This window comes from Aquarana catesbeiana, linkage group LG04 (genome assembly GCF_042186555.1).
Source record: "Aquarana catesbeiana isolate 2022-GZ linkage group LG04, ASM4218655v1, whole genome shotgun sequence".
In the NCBI taxonomy this organism is placed as follows: Eukaryota; Metazoa; Chordata; class Amphibia; order Anura; family Ranidae; genus Aquarana; species Aquarana catesbeiana.
Window position 1 is genome coordinate 625,846,383 of NC_133327.1, and position 22,526 is coordinate 625,868,908.

The following is a 22,526-nucleotide window of genomic DNA, read 5'->3' on the forward strand; positions in this document are numbered from 1 at the left end:
TCAATTCAGTTTACACGGACCCTACGGCCCAAGTGCGTGCTAACGGAGTCCTATCAGATCCTTTTACGATTAAAAATGGAACCCGTCAGGGTTGCCCTCTGTCCCCGCTCCTCTTCGCCCTGTCATTGGAACCCTTCCTGTGTACTGTACGCTCCAACCCGGACATAACAGGGATTGCCCTGGGGGATTCACAACATAAAATCGCTGCATATGCAGATGACATGTTATTTTCACTTACCAAGCCATCGGTCTCACTTCCTAATCTTCTGCAGGAGTTTCGAGCATATGGAAATATTTCTAATATGAAAATCAATTTTGACAAGTCCGAAGCAATGAGTGTGGGTATGCCCTCAGAGTTACTCCGAACACTTAAAGACAGTTTTAAATTCAAATGGACTTCGACGGCCCTAAAATATCTGGGAACATTTATTCCCCCTAACATCTCACAGATATTTTCGTTAAATTTCCCACCATTACTGTCCGGGGTACGCGCTCTGTTGTCCAAATGGCAGGCAGGACTACATTCATGGTTCGGTAGATGCAATATCCTGAAGATGAGTATATTACCCAAGTTTTTGTATCTACTAAAGGCACTGCCGATTCAAATTCCTTCATCTTTTTTTGCCCAAACCAGCGCCCTATTCTCTGACTTTATTTGGGCTCACAAAAGACCTAGACTCAACAGACGTCAGATAACACTCCCCAAATCTTTTGGAGGTCTGGCAGTACCTGGCCTCCGCAAATACTACTATGCGACCCATATGACCAGACTAATCGACTGGAATCGTCACCAGTCCACCAAACAGTGGACTAGAATGGAACAAACCCAATGCATCGTTCCCTTACACAGAACACCATGGATTCACACCGTTTTACCTAGAGAGGTGAAAAACCACCCCCTAATTGGTTTGACAATACGAACGTGCTCATTTTTATTTACACGGTACCGACTCTCGTCACAACATTCCCCGCTTCGCCCAATATTAGGAACACCAGAGTTCACACCTGGATACACAGACCCAAGCTTTCACCTCCTGCGCCAGTCAAACTGCTTCCAAGCCTCTCATTTTCTTCGAAATGACCGATGGCCTACCATGACCGAACTTACGAGCCCAGATGGACAATTTCGTCTGGATAGTTGGAGAGCTCGACAACTCTATCACTTTCTCAGGTCACTTTCCCCTCCAGGTAATTACACTTCCACCCTGACCACCTACGAAACATATTGTTCGGAGGAGGGCCCAATGTCCCACGTCCTTTCTGCTACATACCAATTATTGATCACACCACTAGAGGAACCTAACCTGCCTTGCCTCGAAGCATGGGAGAAGGACTTGCAATGCACCTTCACATCTCGACAAAAGCAGAACATATTACGATTCACACACAAATCTTCAATATGCACAAAGATGCAAGAGACTAATTATAAGATTCTAACCAGGTGGTACAACACCCCTGCAAAGCTAAAGGTCATGTTCTCATCTGCCTCAGATCGTTGTTGGAGATGCCAGAGCACGGGGTACTCTACTACATGTCTTCTGGAGTTGCCCCATGTTGGGACAATTCCGGAAGACCGTCCAAAGTACGACACAGAGATTCACTGAGCGCCCCATAGCAGCAGACCCAGCCCTCTTTCTCCTACACTCCTCCAATATCCCTGGTAAAGCATATAAAAAGTCTTTGGTCCGTCATCTCCTTGACGCAGCCAAAGCGTGTATTCCCTCACTCTGGAAATCCAATCACCCTCCTACTGTTGGTATGTGGGTTAAGAAAGTGGAGGAAATCAAACAAATGGAGGATCTTGTGCTCACAGCCCGGAACCAAAATGAACAGTTCTCTAGGACATGGATTAGGTGGAATATGTTTATTTTTTCAGATGAGGGCCAATCCCTCCTGGAGAGCTAAACTCCTATATAATAATAAAAAAACAATTCGCTAGAAATACAGTTCAGTAAGGGGGAAGAATAAATAGAACAGATTAAGACATGAGCGGTCGGTGGTGATGGGGGCGGTTGCGGTTGGTGCCTCCATGCGCCCCTGGGCTTGTCTCTCCCCCCTCCTTTCCCTTGCCTCCTCATTTCCCCCCTACAGACTTCCCTCTCCCCTCTTTTGCTTTGTTTCCCCCTATCCCCCCAGCTAGTTATCTAAAGGCCTCTCCTTTCATCTCCCCCCTCTCCCTACTACTCTATCTCTCCTCTCCCCTTCCTTTCTCTTTGTCTCCATCCTCTTACTCTGATCTAATCCTTTTTGTATTCTTAAGAAAATTGGAAATGGAGAGGGACAGACTTATCTGACAATGTAATAATATGTTACCAGTGTCAACGAAAGTATATCAAAGGAGTGACAAACTGATCGATGGAACCAAGAAGACTACATAGTTGGAAGCGGAGCCTTTGTATATTTTGTGTACTGATAGAGGCTGCATCCTCACATATTTCTACATGTTTATGCAAAAAACAAAATGTAGTACTGATGTCTTACCCTCTCCGGAAGTTGAATAAAACTATATTTGGAAAAAAAAACATCCAACATTCGGCTCCTGTGTATGTCGGCCTGTTCACCAGAAGCCGGTCATTTGCCCGGCTTCTGTTGGACGAGCATGCTGGAAAACCTGCAGCCAAAACATCAGAGATCGCTGATCAGAGTGTTCTGGCGGGGGGGCGCTGTCTCCCTGTCAGAACACAATAGCTCAGCGGGGAAGATCGCTCCACTAACTTTGGATAGTTAGTACAGCGGCTCTGCCCGGAGCTGTCAGTTTAGTTTTGCTTATGCTGTGTACCAGGCTTGAGTTGGTGATGTGTGGTCAACTAAAAAAAAAAAAAAAGGAGAAAACGATAGTCACTTCCCTGGTAGGGACAGAGGTGCCTGGATCACAAGGCTGGCTGAATGAAATTACAAATCCTTTGCCAGGTAAAGATAGCTAATGTGTACATATTCCAACTGATTATTTAGCTGTATGCCTAGAGTTCAGCTTTAAGTATTTTTTTATTAATCTGAAATAGAAATAAAATTACCATTGCGTATATATATTTTTTTTTTTTTTTATGTTTGGGTTTACCTCCAAGGCAGGACTAAGTTTCTCTGTTTCTAGCCAATAAGTGACAAAATTATTTATTTACAATAACATAAAACCTACCAACTCTCTGGTAGAAACTGGCAGTTTCTTGGGCCAAGGCGGCTATCAGACTTGGATTGTGCTTCAATTCGATGGCTCGAGCAATGGTCACTGTCCAAGGGAAATAAAACATCATGAGTATTCGACAAGTCTAGCTGAAAATATATCAGCTTTAAACCATGTTACTTGATACTGCCTTTAAATCCAAACTGAACTTATGAAAAATGCTCTGAATTGGTTTCAGGTGCAATAAAACAGTAAGTGATCACACTCTTCCCATTCGTTTAGCTGGTAAAGCAACAACAGCCCAAGTAGAAAAGTCTCCCACGGGCATGTTGCACAAAAAGACCACTGCTCTCTGTATAGAAACAGAGGTCTCTCTGCAACAGTATGACATGGCCCTGTGAATCAAGCCAGAAGTCTCCAATCAAGAAAGTTCATGTTCCTTACTGACTAGAGAGCTCTAGCTCAGCAGGGGTTGTGGTGATCCGCTGCAGAGAGACCACTGCTTCTAAACAGAGAGTAAGAGTCCTTCTTTACAGCATGAAAGCATGGGACAGGCTACTATGGCTATGGTAAAATTCAGACAAACGTACACAGCAACAGATCGAACAGATTGAATGTACTCTGTACCTTCTTGTGCTTCTGCTTGGCACTGGACGATATAAGCATCAATCACCCGACTCTCCAAATCCCGACCCTTTTCGGCTGGAGTAATAAGTTTTGGAATGTGACTTTCCTGTACACACAAATAACACATTAATGTTAGGACATTCCATCTTAAATCATGAACACAAAAAAAACACAAATGGTTTAGTAAAACTTTGAATGACCACAAACAGCAGGACAGCACCCATCTTACCTTCAAGTGCTTGAAAATGCCTGCTGCGACCTTCAGACTTTTGTGAACCGTTTTTGCCTCATCTTCTGTGATGCTGCAACAATAAAATTCACTGAGATAATATCGAAACAAAGCAGCATATTTCATGCAAAAAAAAAAAACAAACAAAACAAGAGGAAGTAAAAGGTTTGTTTAAATAAATAAACAGATTTTAGATGCAATTACTCAATTACTCCAGCACAGGTTATAAAATCATATCACCACTGTTCAGATTCTTTTGCTCTGCAGCTCCCATTGTCACCTACCTCCTTCCAGGCTGCTCCCTGGACTATAAATGCCGATTCACTGCCCTAGTACTTCCACGTGCTCTCCTCTTCCTATAAGCAACCTAACATATAACTAAATCCAAAACTTTTTACTTATTCTGGATAGAAAAAGAGGAGGCAGACGTGCATTGGCACGAACCGCGCTGGGGCGGAGCTACATGTTGATGTTACACCGCCACCTCTGTGAGTTCACTATTGTATATCTTTGGTGATCACAAATTTTGACATCTGTATGCAATTTTAATTATTTTTGTGAAAATATATATATTTTTTTTTATTGGGTTTTAATGAGTATAAAGTAGTACAGCAAGGGTATGGGCACTAGCCCAGAAACTAGGCAGCCTTTACAAAAGTATAACATGAATAAAAAGACAAAAGAAAAGAAAAAAGGGGAAAAATAAGGAGGAAAGAAAGGGGGGAAAGGGGAGGGAGGCATGTTTGACCAACTTTTTGTGAAGTCTTAATTCATTTTAAATAAAATACTACATTATATATGGTCCTTTAGTGTGGCTCCATGCAGTGAGCACTTCTTTCCTATACAGCAACACAGAGTAGCTGGCTGTCCCCAGTGGTAAGAAGTGGTACTACTAGGGATCTTTATTGTGATGGTGAAGTTGGATGACCAATACCCATGTGTAAGAGGCTACAGTGATACAAACATGTATGTTGCTGCCCTCCTCTGGCAGCGTAGGAATAAAGAACTTTATTTGCACTTTGAAAAATTTTGCAATCACATTCTCTGCAATAAAAAATAATTAAAAATTTAGCGGGGATAGTGGGAGCCCCTCATATTGTGCACAACAGGTGTGCAGATCCAGGAACTCAGTACAAAGATCTCACCAATAGAGATCCCGAGAGACAGAATAGACTGTCAAGGGGTTTAACGCTCTAGAATCTACCAAACACTGAAACATTCATTTTGGGTCAATTAATTGATTAATCTCCAATAAAGGATGCATTCACACCTGAGCGTTTTGTTTTCAGTTAGAAAGTCGCACAGTTTTGCCACGATTTTGTACAGGTCAAAAGGTCACCAATGTAAAAAGCAGAAAAACACCTGTAATCTGCCCAAAAAGAAGCTCATGTACTTTTTTTTTTAGCTTCAGGCATTTTGCTTCAGGTGACAAAACACTCAGATATGAACAGATGCCAATGAAATGAATGGGATTTTGCTGGTTAGGCGTTTTACAAGCTGAAAACGCTCAGGTGTGAATGCTGCCTTATAGCTCTCCAACCAGCAGGGACATCTGTAAAAAAGAACCGTTAACCAACATAAAACCTGTAAAGGAACGATAAAATCCACCATAAATGAAGGACATACAGTAGACAAGCCTGGTTTTTGGAGTTGTCAAGGCCTGGACATAACGTGTGATGTCATACCATACCACAGTCTTTTTAAATCCCTCTAACATAGAGGAAGCCTTAAAATACCCTTCAAGTCGCAGGAAACCTCTGCTAATAATTGTTATATCTACAGCTCACAGTATTAGTGTGGTGGTCAGTGGGGAGAAGATCTTCCTTACAGATATTTAAAAAGATCACTGTTGTCAGTGGTTACATACTTTTCTCTCCCCTCTGCTTCCGATTTAACCATACACTCCTTCATCCCCTCCTTCCGCCTCCCCCCCCCCCCCTCCTGTTTCCCCTCCCTACCCCCCTTTCCCACCCTTCTTGCCTCACATTTGTGGATTGGAATCTACCAGATTGTCTTTCTCTGTGCCCCAAGTGATATCACATACTACCTACATCAGCTGTGGCTAGTGGTGTCAATTTGCGAATAGTAGGATGCCCTTTGTGTCCTGCTGTGATCTGCATGTCCGTGCCGTGTTTCTGGTGCTAGCGCTGGACTGGGGGTAATTTCTTCATCGGTGGTCTACTGCGCTTATCTCTGTTTTTAAAGTTGGATGCTTTCAAATTGTGGGTTCAGGAGTCAAATGGTGAGCATATCACTTAATAATGTTGAATCAATCTTGACTTTCATGCTACATAAATATATATGATGCTATCATACCATGAATTTGCTTTAAGATGTTTTGTTCTTTTTTAAATATATAGATAGTCACTCATCTCACCACCAGCCCCTGAAGAAGAGGTCTCAACCAAATTTTAAACCTCGAAACGCGTCGGACCCGTGTGGGTTAGACTCCAGTTTGTATAGTTGATGTGGTTTTATGTTCACAGTGTACCTTTACAAGCATACTGTTATTGTCCACACCTTTTTTGTAGCATCCTTCATGTTTTCTTCAGTATTTATATATGTTGTTTTGTTACAATTTTAATTTTTTGATACCAAATAAACTATACATGTTTTTGATATTTTTGAAGACTCTTGCCTTATAAAGTCCCATCAGAGGAAAACCAGTTTCTAATATATCAGTGGTTACATATAGCATCTTGTCTAGAAAAGCCATCACGATACTTTACATTGTGTCTCCGTGTATACTCACTCTTCCTTTCCAGACAGCCGGGAGGCATATTTGGTATGCCAAAGAGCCACATTAAACCCCATGGAGATCAGCTCAAAGACGGCATCTTGCTGAGAACTGTAGAGAAGAGACACACATTGAATTTACAGTCTCTGTTTTAGCGCTTTAATAGGCGTAGAGCCACATATACAATTATTTAAAGTGTATCAATAGCAAAACTTTTTTTTTTTTTAAAAGAAAGTAGGCAAAGATTAGAACCCCTGGCAGATTTAACTGCTGTCCAAGACTTCATTGGAAAGATTTTCTTTACCCCAGAACAACCTTTTCACCAGGCAGGAACTGAAGGTAATTCTCCAACAGCAACAGCTACAGAAGCAAAAACACTCCAAATCCCTTATAGCCAAGGAAGCTGCCATGTTACCCTTTTGGTCTGCAGTTGACATGGGGCTGCATATGTGATCAGTTCTGACAGCAGCCATTTGATGGCTTGACAGTTTGATTGAGAACACAAGCAACTATGACAGTCATCGTTCACAGCACGCCTTGAATGTGACTATTCTAGGAAAAGTTAAATTGATGGGTTTAGTTCTGCTTTAAAGCGGAGTTAGCCTTAAAAAAAAAAAAAAAAATTAAAAGTCAGCAGCTACAAATGCTGCTCTTGCTGGGTATCCAGTGTGCTCCTGTTCCTTTAAGGGGGCCTGGGCTTCCTCCAGGCTCACCTGCCCCTCATCTATCCATTCCATGCATGTGCTTCCACTGTGGAGACACTTATAAATTTGTAGTGTTAGGACTGCAAGCAACACAGGGTGCCGTGACAAGGCCTTGCAGCTTTCACATGCGTTTGCAAATGTGTGCTAACTAAACCCCTGCTTTTAACAGACGGTTAGACAGGTTAATTTGGTTGGTCAGCAGACTGGTTGGTGAGTTGAGCTATGGAATTGTTTTTGTCTTACGAATACTGCAGCTGCTGACTTTTAATAAAGCGGACACTTACCAGTCCCAGGGTCCAGCGATGCGGGGGAACGAAGCCCCGCTCGTCCCCCTCTCCACTCGGCGGCGCCGGCATTTTAACTGCGGGCGCCCAGCTGTGGCTTCACAGCTGGGCACCCACTGCGCATGAGCGAGCCACGCGCCGTGACTGGCCGCGCAATCATCTGGGACCTGTCACGTGTCCCAGATGATTGACAGAGAGACGGGAAAGAGGTGATCTCCCTTCCTGCACTGAGGGAAGTGACGTCAGGAGCCCAGGCGCTGAAGGAGGCAGACTATGAGGGACCCCTAGCAACAGGCATTTAGAGGTGAGTAAAAAAAAAAAATTTCTCCAAATGTTTTTTTAAGCACATTAAAATTAAATTTTTTTTTTTTTTTTTGGGGGGTGGAACTCCACTTTAAGTAGAGAAATCCTAAAACCTCTGTCTGTTATTGTCTGATCCCATGTTGCAGATTTCCCCTTACTTCCTGTTTGGTAAGAGAACAGAAGGTGAAGGAAAATGGAGCCCCGGAGAGCAGCAAAAACTTGACAGGGTTTCCAGTCCCTCCTCACTTTATCCATAAATAAGCAAATATTTTGACTGTGAATACACTTTACCAACAATTTATAACAATATTACATTTGTCATTGCAATGTAGCAGCATGGCTAAAATCTTATGGATTCATAGATCATCGGGCAAATGGCAGTCAATTAATGAGGCACTTAAAATAACAAAACAATCCTCTTGCTATGGAGCCAGCAGACACTTCTTACATTCCAGGTTTTGATGGAGTACCTCGGAGCGTTGCCCTGCAGGGTGTCTGTCCACTTGAAGTTCTGGATGTATCTCAGCTTGTTGTCTTGTGTTCCACCATCCAGTGAATTAATAAAACCTAATATTCAGAAGGAAGGCATCATGTGATGAAATCAGTAACTGAGCACTAAGATGACCAGTAACCCTAAGGCTGACTTCACACCTATGTGTTGCATATTACTAGAGGGACAGTTACACAAGGCACTCTGTGCAGTGCGTTGTGGTGCCATTCATTTAGACACACAAGTACAGTACCCTGTTGTGCACTACAGAATTATTATACATAAGCAGCCCATTCTATCTTAACTGGCTGCCACAATACAGGTCAACTCAAGCAACACCAAAAGTAAACATTAATACGGTAATGTACCACATGAGATTAGGCAGGAATGAAGTCCATGAACACTATTCTGAAATTCTAAATTCATCCGACTGTAAAAATACTCCTTTATGCTCTTTACATAATTAAAGTGGATGTAAACCCTCACATATACAGTGAGGGAAAAAAGTATTTGATCCCCTGCTGATTTTGTACATTTGCCCACTGACAAAGAAATGATCAGTCTATAATTTTAATGGTAGAATAATTTTAACAGTGAGAGACAGAACAACAAAAATATCCAGAAAAACGTATTTCAAAAAAGTTATATATTTATTTGCATTTTAATGCCTGAATTAAGTATTTGATCCCCTATCAATCAGCAAGATTTCTGGCTCCCAGGTGTCTTCTATACAGGTAACAAGCTGAGATTAGGAGCACTCTCTTAAAGACAGTGCTCCTAATCTCAGCTTCTTACCTGTATAAAAGACCTACACAAGGCTGAAATGGGCTACAAGACTATCGACAAGCAGTTTGGTTAGAGGGTGACAACAGTTGGTGCGATTATTTGCAAATGGAAAAACACAAAATAACTGTCTCCCTCAGTCCGGGGCTCCATGCAAGATCTCAACTCGTGGAGTTTCAATGATCATCAGAACGGTGAGGAATCAGCTCAGAACTACAGGGGAGACTCTTGTCAATGATCTCAAGGCAGCTGGGACCATAGTCACCAAGAAAACAATTGGTAACACACTACGCCACGAAGGACTGAAATCCTGCAGTGCCCGCAAGGTCCCCCTACTCAAGAAAGCGCTTGTATAAACCCGTCTGAAGTTTGCTTATGAACATCTGAATGATTCAAAGGAGAACTGGGGGAAAGTGTTGTGGTCAGATGAGACCTAAACCGAGCTCTTTGGCATCAACTCAACTCACTGTGTTTGGAGGAGGAGGATGAGGAATGTTGCCTATGACCCCAAGAACACCATCCCCACCGTCAAACATGGAGGTGGAAACATTATGCTTTTAGGGTGTTTTTCTGCTAAGGGGACAGGACAACTTCACTGCATAAAAGGGACAATGGACGGGGCCCATGTACTATCACATCTTGGGTGAGAACCTCCTTCCCTCAGCCAGGGCATTGAAAAAAAGTCGTGGATGGGTATTCCAGCGTGACAATGACCCAAAACACACGGCCAAGGCAACAAAGGAGTGGCTCAAGAAGAAGCACATTAAGGTCCCGGAGTGGTCTAGCCAGTCTCCAGACCTTAATCCCATAGAAAATATGTGGAGGGAGCTGAAGGTTCGAGTTACTATACGTCAGCCTCGAAACCTAAATGACTCAGAGGATCTGCAAAGAGGAGCGGGACAAAATCCCTCCTGAGATGTGCAAACCTGGAGGCCAACTACAAGAAACGTCAACAAGGGTTTTGCCACCAAATACTAAGCCATGTTTTGCGAAGGGTTCAAATACTTAAAGTATCTCACAAAAGTGAGTACACCCCTCACATTTTTTGTAAATATTTTATTCTATCTTTTCATGTGACAACACTGAAGAAATGACACTTTGCTACAATGTAAAGTAGTGGGTGTACAGCTTGTATAACAGTGTAAATTTGCTGTCCCCTCAAAATAACACAACACACAGCCATTGTCTAAACCACTGGCAACAAAAGTGAGTACACCCCTAAATGAAAATGTCCAAATTAGGCCTAATTAGCCATTTTCCCTCCCCGATGTCATGTGACTCGTTAGTGTTACAAGGTCTCAGGTGTGTTAAATATGATGTTATCGCTCTCACTCGCTCATACTGGTCACTGGAAGTTCAACATGGCACCTCATGGCAAAGAACTCTCTGAGGATCTGAAAAAAAGAATTGTTGCTCTACATAAAGATGGCCTAGGCTAGAATAAGATTGCCAAGACCCTGAAACTGAGCTGCAGCACGGTGGCCAAGACCATACAGCGGTTTAACAGGACAGGTTCCACTCAGAACAGGCCTCACCATGGTGGACCAAAGAAGTTCAGTGCACGTGCTCAGCGTCATATCCAGAGGTTGTCTTTGGGAAATAGACATATGAGTGCTGCCAGCATTGCTGCAGAGGTTGAAGGGGTGGGGGGGTCAGCCTGTCAGTGCTCAGACCATACGCTGCACACTGCATCAATTTGGTCTGCATGGCTGTTATCCCAGAAGGAAGACTCTTCTAAAGATGATGCACAAGAAAGCCCACAAACAGTTTGCTGAAGACAAGCAGACTAAGGACATGGATTACTGGAACCATGTCCTGTGGTCTGATGAGACCAAGATAAACTTATTTGGTTCAGATGGTGTCAAGCATGTGTGGTGGCAACCAGGTGAGGAGTACAAAGACAAGTGTGTCTTACCTACAGTCAAGCATGGTGGTGGGAGTGTCATGGTCTGGGGCTGCATGAGTGATGCCGGCACTGGGGAGCTACAGTTCATTGAGGGAATCATGAATTACAAAATGTACTGTGACATACTGAAGCAGAGAATGATCCCCTCCCTTCGGAGACTGGGCTGCAGGGCAGTATTCCAACATGAGAACAACCCCAAACACACCTCCAAGATGACCACTGCCTTGCTACAGAAGCCGATGGTAAAGGTGATGGACTGGCCAAGCATGTCTCTAGACCTAAACCCTATTGAACATCTGTGGGGCATCCTCAAACAGAAGGTCGAGGAGCGCAAGGTCTCTAACATCCACCAGCTTCGTGATGTTGTCATGGAGGAGTGGAAGAGGACTCCAGTGGCAACCTGTGAATCTCTGGTGAACTCCATGCACAAGAGGATACAGGTAATGCTGGAAAATAATGGTGGCCACACAAAATAGTGACACTTTGGGCCCAATTTGGACAGTTTCACTTAGGGGTGTACTCACTTTTGTTGCCATTAATGGCCGTGTGTTGAGTTTTTTTGAGGGGACAGCAAATTTACACTGTTATACAAGCTGTACACTCACTACTTTACATTGTAGCAAAGTGTCATTTCTTCAGTGTTGTCACATAAAAAGGTATAATAAAATATTTACAAAAATGTGAGGGGTGTGCTCACTTTTGTGAGATACTATATATGTGCCCAAGTCAAATTTCATGAAATCGGGTTTACCATCCACTTTGAATATAGATTGATTTGTGTCAAGTTTCACTTGGTGCACATAAACCTTTCTAATATTTTTCACAGCTCTGTCCTTTCTTCTTACTAGGAAGGGTCAGCCATGAGGATGACTGCCCCCTAGTGCAGTGGTCTCCAAACTGTGGCCCAGGGGCCACATGGCCCTTTGCTTGCCTTTATCTGGCCCTTGGGGCACTATTCCACCAACTGACACCATTAATGGGGTACTAATCTCTGTATTGATATCAACAATGGGGCACTATTTATCCCATTAAAACCAAATGATGGGGCACTGATGCCGGGACACACAAATGGAAATTCAGCCGTTTCAATTTCAATACATTTATACCCAGCTTAACAGCCAGATGTGTTGGTTCATAGCTGTCAAAGGTAGGACATTTATTAACACAGTGTTTCTCAACTCCAGTCCTCAAGGTGCCCCAACAGCTCATGTTTTCAGGCTTTCCATTATTTTGCCCAGGTGATTTGATCAGTTTCACTGCCTTAGTAATTACCACAGCTATTTCATCTGAGGGAAATCCTGAAAACATGGAGCGCTTTGAGGATTGGAGTTGAGAAACACTGTATTAACATATCCTTGGCACAGTGCATCATGCTAAGGAAAATTATTAAAGAGACTATGGGCAGGGAGAGGATAATCCAGCAGTTACATACCGAGCAGCAAGGAGAAATAGGCATCTGCTGCATTCTTCATCATATCAGGGTTACAGGTGGCATCTGTAAAAAGTTCCATCAGACGTGCTCTTGTACTTCTGAGATCACTGCAGGGCAAGAGAGAAAAAAACAGAGCTGAGACCCTGCCCACAACCTGGAGCATTGGAAGGAAAAGAGGAGAACTGCAGAAAAGAACCATTTAACATTTGCAGTGAAGTGGAAGCACTACTACAAGGGTAGTTTTTTGTCCATTTCCCCGGAGTTCAGCTTTAAATCTTAAAGAGATAAAAATAAAATGACCTATGATTGCAGTTACATATTTATTTTAAAAGGTACATGTGACAGAGGCTTTTGGAGGGGACTGCAGGGTAGCCTCTTACCTACTGACTATGGGTCCTGGCATTTGAGGAGCTACAAGCATTCAGAAGATGTCCTGTTATATAATACAAGATGGCATGCAATTACCACATTTAACAAGTCAAGGAAGCCATGATGGTCTCCGCCAACTTGAAACTCAGTGAGAAGATGGATGTGAAAAGAAAGCTGGTTAATTAAATTTGGACAGCCCTGGGTCTTCCTGATTGCTGGAGGACTGTTGCCGGACTATCTGAGGTGGGCACTCCCTGACCAATCAAGGCTTGTCTAGGTGCCTAGCGGTTAGATTACTGTTTATTTAGATCAATGTTAGCTGTTAATTAGATTGCTGTTTGCATTGTTATGTTTTTATTGGTCTTATCTAATCTAGGCTAAAATTCCCAACAGGGGAATGCCCACCTGGGGGGTGTTCTGTCGAGAAGTGCCCCCCATCTGATAGTGCCCGGTATAAAAGCTTGTGTCTGGGTTTTAGTAAAGTGTCTTTGGTTTTTTATCTCAAAATCTTTTCTGTGTAGGATGCTTGGGGTAAAGGTCTGGTATTAGCTATCGGTCAGCTGGAAGGGTTTGGGGGGCAGGTGGCACCGTTTGGTCCATCACAGTACATTTATTCGTAAATGCAACTAGTTTTAAATACCGGTAAATATCTGCATTTCAGTCTATTGTAATCATCTCTACAGCAACAATAAGACAAGGAGAGGGAAGGGCAGCACCAAGAGCCCATCGGGTGTTCTTTATGCAGATATGTTGGCAAGGAACATGCTGACTGAAGCAGAAAGATGACCTCTTCAATCTGTTGCTGCTCCTTTATTGCTCAATTACAGACTGGGATGGGGAGACAACTTTGCCACTTCCTGATGCGCGCACGGATATATGCGGCCTCATGGAAGTGGGTCTTCTTTCATGGGGCCGTATATATGTGCTACTGTGTTAGTGTTGGGATTGCGCTTGCACAGAATGCTCTCAGCACAGAGCCTGAGCTGTCACTGAAAGCTCCGGGTCTCATACTAAATGACTGAAAACCGGGAGGACCAGTTCCTGACCACATGATCAGTGTGATAGTTTATGATTGGTTATCACAGTGATCAGACTGTTCCTGTGTTGTTGTTCCCCTTGAATGGAGAAAAGGATACAATGTATGTTCAGGCATTGGGATTTATTTTAACCTTTGTTTTAAAGGGGTTAAGAAAAGAAAATCAGGCCAGCAGGCTGTGCAGCACGGCAGAGCTGTGTAAATCTCAGGGCTGGCAGGACCAAGATATCAATCCTTTGGCAGGTAAAACAGCTCCCATATGTGTATTTCAATGGCGCATGGAGCGGTTTGCCTGGAGTTCAGATACAAGAGAACAAGTCAAAAACTGACTAACATACTTCATGTATGAGAATGTCATCATAAAATCTTACCTGCATATCTTCGATGCTGCTTGGGTGGAAGCCACTCCATAGAAATTAAATGACACCGGAGCGGTTGCCTTTAAGGGGTTACGGTGAAACCAGTGCGTCATGCTGGCAGAATATTTTCTTTACTGGACTCTGTATCTCCTGCGGGGAATGAAAACACTTGTCAAAACGCTTGGTATTTAAGATACAGTTGCAAAGATTTATGCCAAGCGATGTGGTCAAGGGCCCCAACATGGGGAAAATATGAAGAAAATGTCACAAGCAAGACACCATTTTTTCACATTTCATTTAGCATACAGTGTATTTAAAGCCATAACGTCTTTATGTTTTGGATAGAACAGTGAATAATTAGAACCCCTGTCTAGCTTCTTTTTTTTTTCCTTGCGCCTTTCCTCTTGTGAAGGGGGGGGGGGGCAAATTCTCTTCTCTTCCCATTTTAAAGAAACAACAGGAAGTGGAAGAAATCTCTCCAAAGTAGGAGCAAATCTAGCGGTCACCAGCACGGGTCTTCCCTTCGCTTCCTGTTCCTGTGACAACTGTAAATTTTTGGATTTAACATCTTCTATCTCAGTGGCAATGGGCACAAAGACAAACAAATCCTTACTTCAGCCAGCCATACATGGATCGAAGTTTGTCTGGTTCAACGGGAACTGGCTGAGATTCAATCTATGGGTAAGCTGATTGCAACCAAGTCGATCCATCAAGTGACTTGGGTACAACCAGCCTGTTGGATTTTTTTAAATGCAATCACTGCCAGTGAGTTTAGCCGCTAGCAGTAATCATTGTGCTCTGCTGGCCAGGAAGCTTTTTCCCTTCAACACGGACTGTGTTGATGGGGGAATTAAACTATTTTCTTTCCTTCCACTTGTGGTGGAAGGAAAAAAAAATCTAATCGTCTATGGGCTGCTTAAGACAGCTGTCACCAGAACAAATGTCCCCACTGGAAGATTTCTTCTCTATTCCTATACTAGGAAAAGCTCAACATTTTAGGCTCTGAACTAAACTGCAACATCTTACTTGGAACAAGACAGTTTGCTGACTTTAGCACAGCTGCCATTTTTTCTGCACATCATTAGAAGTCACTGAGTAATTCTGCATGTTAATGGGGGTTATTATTTACCATGTTCCATTATGCTGCCCCCACTCCTATCTCAGATCCTAATCACATTCACAAATATTCAGCATGAAAACTGAAAAGACATACACTGCTATGGAGCATTCAATCATCCCATTGTCGGTGAAGGGCGTTTGCTCTACAGTGGGCAGGAGTGACGGCGATATTCAGAGCTCATACTCCATCTACATGGACGTACAATGTCAATATTGTATTTCCTGGCCTTTTGTTCCTTGGGAAAATGATTATAATATTCCAGACAAAGATGCATTGATAACAGCAGACAGTAACCCCTTCTGGACCTATTTTTTTTTGAGTCCCAAATCATTCTGGGTAAAGACTTTTGTTTTTTTTTTACATTTTATTTTTCCTGTAGATGAGTCAAAGTACTTGGGGTACAGTGTAGCAGTCCTTCACTCAATCCCTTGACAGAGGAAGAGTGCAAAGCAGCATCACTTTGTCAAGAGATCATGGTTTAATGGCTGTGCTTACCAGCTGGAATTTAAAGGATAAGTGCAAATGTCAACTTTTGCAGGTAAAAAAAAAAAAAAAAAAATGCTCATTATTTTTTTTTTTTTGAAGGAGCCAGCAGAGCATTGCAACCGCGTTCCATAGATTGCGGGCGCAATGCCAGGCTCCTGCAGGCTCTCTGGATAGCTGTCTGCCTGTACCTCTGATATGGGCAGGCAGTTACTACAGGGCAGAAAGATCAATGAACTACCACAACACTCACCAGCGCCCTCACAGTTCATTGAGAACTACGAGCTGGTGTTTCATCAGATTTGGCGACCCATCAGAATGTGTAACGGAAGTGACGTTTTGTCGCCGCCATCTTGCTACACCTCACACTCCTCCATAGTAAGGATACACTGAGAAGGGGGAAAGCAGACATCTTGTTACACCCACTGGAGTTTTGCACTTTACACTCATTTTTAAGAGTAAACTGAGGTTATATAGTGATATACAGTACTTAGAACTCTGTATGAATGTTTAAATGTTGAATTTTAAAAGCAGCGAACTTCTGTCAGATTATCAAACCTGTGAGCTCAGCAGGCTTGCTGCTGCTTTTAAAATCTTTTCTTAATTGAAGGCCTTTTAAAAATCACATTAACATGTTGACGATTCTAGATTTTACAGATTGGGTTTAGATCCACTTAACACATATTTAAAGTGTTACTAAACCCACAACAGTAAAATCAGTCTGTATATGCAGTAAAGCATGCTAGTTATACTCACTGTGGGACCTAAGGGTTAATCCACTGCATAGTGTAAAAAGGCTGTTTGATCCTGTCTTCTCTGATCCTCCCCTTCTTTTATTGTCCCCAATCCTTCTCCTGATAGAACAGAGCCTTAGAGGCACTCTGCACATGCTCAGTTTGGTGTGTATTGCTAGAGTTTTTTTTTTTTTTTCTTGGGAGGGTGCATGTGATCAGCACAGGGCCAATCAGCACTGTCCAGACAGAGGACAGGGGTCAGGCAGCCTCAGAAGACAGTCAAAGTAGAATCAAAACTCCTCTTACAAGCTTTAACCAGTGCTCGGCCGGACACTGATGGGGACAATTTAGAGGCACATGCTCAGTTTTGTGTGTATTGCTAGAGAGTTTTTGTTTTTCTTCGGAGAGTGCATGTGATCAGCACAGGGCCAATCAGCACTGTCCAGACAGGAGGGTCAGGGGTCCTGCAGCCTCATAGGACAGTCAGAGTAGAATGAAAACTCCTCCAAGCTTTAACCAGACACTGATAGAAGTCACAAGACTGCTATATACTGCTGATGAGAAAAGGTATTTAGCAGTTTATATATACTAAAATAGCTGCATTTTCATGTTTTGTGGGAGATCAGATATAGTGAATGCAGGGTCCTGGGTTTAGTAACACTAACAAACTTTTATCAAGAAATTGAAGCATCTGTCACCCCCCCAATACACGATATTTATAAATATGATACAAGTCACAAACACAGGGAATGACAAATGTCATCTATATAACAGAACACATAGTGGTCAGACTCTTCCTATTATTGCTAACTTTTGATTTTTTTTTCTTTTCATCAGCAGATTAATGAAAGCATATCCTATGTAATGTGTAGTACAGACTGAATGCATCCAGTAAAATATTAATCAAGTGACATCATTTGTCGGTTTGTCCCGCCCTGTCCGGACTGGTTGAACCTGTCACTAATACACTCGCAGGTCTCTTGTAAGGTGTGGCAGACACAGGAGGGGACAATGTGCCACGGTCACATGACTCTACAAAACACACAATTACCACTCAGCTAAGTTACCCGACTGATCACCTCTAATGACTGACCTCACTCTGCACATTAAAGGGGAACTCCAGACAAAAATGTATTTTATCATGTGTGATAGCGTAGGGAAGGATTCAAACCTTTGTCAGGTTTGTATTGCGGTCTGTGTCCCTGTTGGTGAATTTCCCACTTCCTTTCCTGTTCTTCCTTGCCCCCGTTACCCCTTTCTTCCTCAAAAATGTTTGGGTTAGAGCCCCACTTTAAAAGCTCTACTCCTGAAATAAAGTATATCCAAAGCTGAAACTTTTTTTTTGAATAAGAGAATTTTAAAACACCTGTCAGAATTTACTGCTGTCTGTGTCACTCACCCTCTTTGTACTGGTGACCGTGGGATGGAAAGTGATAGGAAATCCCCAATTATACAGTTGTCACCAAAACAAAATTGGGAAGAAATCTTTTTTTAAAGGAGAGGTCTGCAATCTCCCCTGTTCTATGCAAAACACCTTATTAAATTACAATTAAAGCAGAACCCCCCCCCCCCCCCCCCAACAACTGAGGAATGTGTTTAGTAAAGCAGTAGGAAAATTACCACTTTTTTGTTTAAACCGCTTAAGCTACGTAAATGTTTGCCCCCCCCCTTCCTGACCAGGCCATTTGATACGGCACTGTGTTATACTTTTTTTTCCCACAAATAGAGCTTTCTTTTGGTGGTATTTGATCACCTCTGCGGTTTTTATTTTTTGCGCTATAAACAAAAATAGATCGACAATTTTGAAAAAAAAAAAAAAAAAAAATCGCAATAAGCATATATTGATTGTAGGTGCTATAAATGTTTGCACAAACCAAACTATGGGATATATTTATGGAATTTTTATTTATTTAATATATATTTTATATTATATATATTTTATATTTATTTATCCATGTTCCTGCTTAGCAGAAACACAAGATCACTACCTGCCTGGTTTACATAGGCAGACCACCGTTGTGCTTCTCTCCCGAACAATCGCTGGGTCCGGCGGACAGCAAGTCCGCCGGACCCGCTGATTGGCTCCCGCTGTGTCCAATCACAGGGGGAGCGGGTCACCGGCAGCGCGTGTGCGTTCCCCAGACCCAGAAGAGCAGAATCACATACCTGTGCGTGATTCTGCGCAGAGGTGCCGCCGCCCCGCAGTAAATGTAGGTGGGGAGGTCGGCAAGAGGTTAATATAGGCCCCCCTGCAGTGGAATGCCATAATGAGCTAGTGTGCACCACATACTTGCACATTATGGCAGACTTACCTTTAACCCCTTCCCGCCGACACTGCTGTCTAGGTTTGTGATCTCCCACCGTTTGAATGGCTGGGCCACAATGACGTCACTCCTGCGCATGCGCTCGAGAGTGACCATCACAGCATGGCATTTTGCATCCACGGCACAAGCTGTGCCCTGAATTCACAGCATCACTGCACATGTGCAGCGATATCATTAGCTATTGTCAATGTGAATATCTCACATATTTATTGTACCTACAGTTAACATATTATAAATCATACCTATGGACACAATTTAAAAAAATAAGAGATTACTAGCACTGCCCCTGAAAGCTGGAGATTATTGAAGAAGACACTGCTACTCCAGCGATCTTCACTTGTTTCTAGATCCCCTGCTGAGCGGCTGGCCTGTTGCACTCTGAATACTGTACAGGAGATTGGCTGCTCGGGATGGGAGAGACATTCAGAGAATGCTTTGCATTTTCTGAATGATTGCAACATGCTCTCTGATTGGACGAGGTGGAGAGGAGAGGCAGTGACAGCACACTCATCCAATCAGAAAATGCTTTTTTAAAGTGAACCTGTTCCCAGACTATGCAAACTACGGGCTCATGCACAGGCCATGAGAGGCACAACATACTGTCAATTTTTTGCACCCCAGGGATCTGCGGGTGGCACATACTTCTGGTCACAAAAGCAAATGTTGTATGTTCTTGTACTTAGGTAAGTTCCTCATCCTAAAAATATGTCATATATTCATGTGTGTTCAAATGCCAGTACCGTAATACATACCCGAGCCCCCTCTCGATCCAGTGATGTGCACAGGAGGCCCGACAGTCCCAGGTATCTCATTCCTCAAAGGTTGACACAGCATCAGGAGCCATTGGCCCCCACTGCTGTCAATAACAGCCAATGAGGGGACAGAAGCGGTGGGGCTGAGCCGTGGCTCTATGTGTTTTATGGACACACAGAGCGGGGCTCAGGAGCGAGCACGCAACCAGTGCCCCCATAGCAGGTGGCTTGCTATTGGGGGCACTGGTCTAGGGGGAGGAGCCATCAGCACTGGTGAGGGACCTGAGGAGGATTGGGGCTACTCTGTGCAAAACCATTACACAGTGTAAGTATAACATGTTTGTTATTTTTTTTTTAGAAAATTTTTTCTTAATTTAGAAGTACATCCCAGCATCAAAGGACTTTTGGATGTCTACACAAAGGAGGCTTTTATAACTATATAGCATGGATAAAATATGGTAAATACATATGTAATCTATAGGGAAAATTGTTGTAAAAATTAGGCCCCTTTCACACTTGTGCGACCTGAAAGTAGCGCAATTTTGCTGTGTCTTTGATGGGACTTGAAACAATGAGGGCTATGGACCTCAAGTCGCATCAAAGTAGTGCAGTGACTACTTTGAAATCGCACAGATATGAATGGTACTCATTGAAAATCATGGGGTATGACTTGTCATGCGACTTTGCAGTCCTAAGTAGCAGGACAAGTCGTACAAGTGTGAAAGGGGTCTTAGTGGTTTGGCAGCCAGTCTCTTTAACATTAAACCTTCAAATACAAAGAGGGAGCAAAGGCCATCGGCTCAGATCATTTTTTCATCCAGGCTTTGCTGTAGTGCAGCAGACCACCACACTGCTTTTATTCCACAACCTCTACTTCCGATGCTGCAAAGGAATTCCTAACGGCACCCACTGCAAACGTCCCACTGTTCCTGCTGTACAGAAAGTCTGATACACACACAATTCCCATGCCTCAGATTCACATGTGCACTGAAGTTTTAAAGAATGGTGACACAACAAGCAGAAAAAGAGGATGCTGCTTCAGGAAGTACATTCCCAGGGACCATGTGTGGTGCTCTCGTTATTCTGGCTGCACTGGCTTACAGAATATTTAAAGAACTGCACTACCATTTCCCTAATAATTGATTTACTTGTCACTTAAAATTTCCCTTTAGCAAGAAGAAACTAATGAGTAAGAATGCAGCCACTATTTCAACGTGTCATGTGCTCTCCCATGTAGCCTGCAGTCCGTGTTCTTTGCTCAGCATGTGATTAGATGATGTCACAGACAGCTATTTATAGATCCTCTGAATCATATCCAAAGTTGTAATAGAAATCAATTAACAAGTTCTCAATCTGAGTATTAGCAAATGAGGCAATGCTTCATTCAGATGGCCAATTAGCTTTTTTGCCAGCAATAATCGCAGATTCTTGTACAGAACAATGACCGATGCCACCGCTGTTCACATGTAACCATTCATATGAAAGGTTACTTGTGAAGAGGGTCTCTGACCGACCCTGGAATTAGACAGTTTGCTTCCAGGGCCTGTGTTTTCTGGCTGCATACAAACAGATAATCGTCTCATGATCAGCTTCTGTCAAATGACACTAGCATCCAATGGTTGCATCCGCTGATCAGTGTATTCTGGCTGGGGGGGGGGGGGGTATGGTAGTCCATAATCTACAGCCTGCTGGGTTGAACAAAAAAAAATATGTTCTAGTGTGTACCAGGCTTAAAGTGGCTGTAAACTCTGTTACACCAATTTTACCTACAGGTAGGCCTATAATAAGGCTTACCTGCAGGTACCATGAATATCTCTTAAACTTGCACAGTTTAGGAGATATTCACTGTATCCGCATGTGCCGCACGAGCGATCCGTTTCTTCAGTGTGCATGCGCCGTGACCAGCGGCTCCTACACGCATGCGCAGGAGCGATTTCATCGCGGCTCCAGCCAATCACTCTAGGAGACATGTCGGTCACAGCAGTGTGCGGGGACCGCTGCAACAGCTTCGATCTAAGGTAAGGATTTCATAATGAGCTTGTTTGCGAAGCATACTAGCTCATTATGCCTTTGTGTTGCAGGTTGTACCCCACCCCCCAGCCCCCCCCCCCCCCCGAGTTTACAACCACTTTACCCACTTCAGCCCCGGATGGATTTAACCCCTTCCTGACCAGGCCATTTTTTGCGATAAGGGACTTTAAAGGGGTTGTAAAGGTATACATTTTTTCACCTTAATGCATTCTATGCATTAAGGTGAAAAAAACTTTTGAAAATACCGCCGCCCCCAGCCCCCCCGTTTTACTTACCTGACACCTCGAAACTCGGCCGCTCGCTCCCGACCTCCATTCAGCCAATCAGCCTGGTCGCTGATTGGCTATAGTGGATGGATTGAAAGCAGCGCAGCCATTGGCTCGCGCTGCTGTCAATCACAGCCAATGACGCGGCGCGCCGGGGGCGGGGCCGAGTGATACAGCGAGCGGCTATAGCCGCCGGCTGTATCACGGGAGCGCGCCCGCAATAACTAACCACCATGCGAGAGAGCTCGCATTAAGGTGGTTAGTTATTGCGGGGAGGAGCTGAGACAGCCGCCGAGGGACCCCAGAAGACCAGGTTCGGGGCCACTCTGTGCAGAACGAGCTGCACAGTGAAGGTAAGTATAACATGTTTGTTATTTAAAAAAAAAAAAAATAAAAAAATTTACCTTTACAACCCCTTTAACTGAGAATTGCGCGG

General features: G+C 43.4%; 1 protein-coding gene across 2 annotated transcripts in view; it reads right to left on the reverse strand.

Annotated features, from left to right (window-relative positions):
* Nucleotides 1–22,526, reverse strand: part of BROX (BRO1 domain and CAAX motif containing) — a 50,380-nt gene that overhangs the window by 19,534 nt on the left and 8,320 nt on the right. The window contains exons 1-8 of one of the 2 annotated variants that reach the window (XM_073628344.1): nucleotides 16,237–16,371; nucleotides 14,393–14,530; nucleotides 12,617–12,723; nucleotides 8,476–8,572; nucleotides 6,730–6,825; nucleotides 3,978–4,050; nucleotides 3,749–3,854; nucleotides 3,137–3,226 (exon numbers count right to left, since the gene is read on the reverse strand). In XM_073628344.1, the coding sequence (XP_073484445.1) occupies nucleotides 3,137–3,226; nucleotides 3,749–3,854; nucleotides 3,978–4,050; nucleotides 6,730–6,825; nucleotides 8,476–8,572; nucleotides 12,617–12,723; nucleotides 14,393–14,493 (670 nt within the window). In that variant the 5' untranslated portion in view covers nucleotides 14,494–14,530; nucleotides 16,237–16,371. Of the gene's footprint in view, nucleotides 1–3,136; nucleotides 3,227–3,748; nucleotides 3,855–3,977; nucleotides 4,051–6,729; nucleotides 6,826–8,475; nucleotides 8,573–12,616; nucleotides 12,724–14,392; nucleotides 14,531–16,236; nucleotides 16,372–22,526 lie in introns of those variants that run through there. The other variant, XM_073628342.1, reaches the window with a different exon arrangement.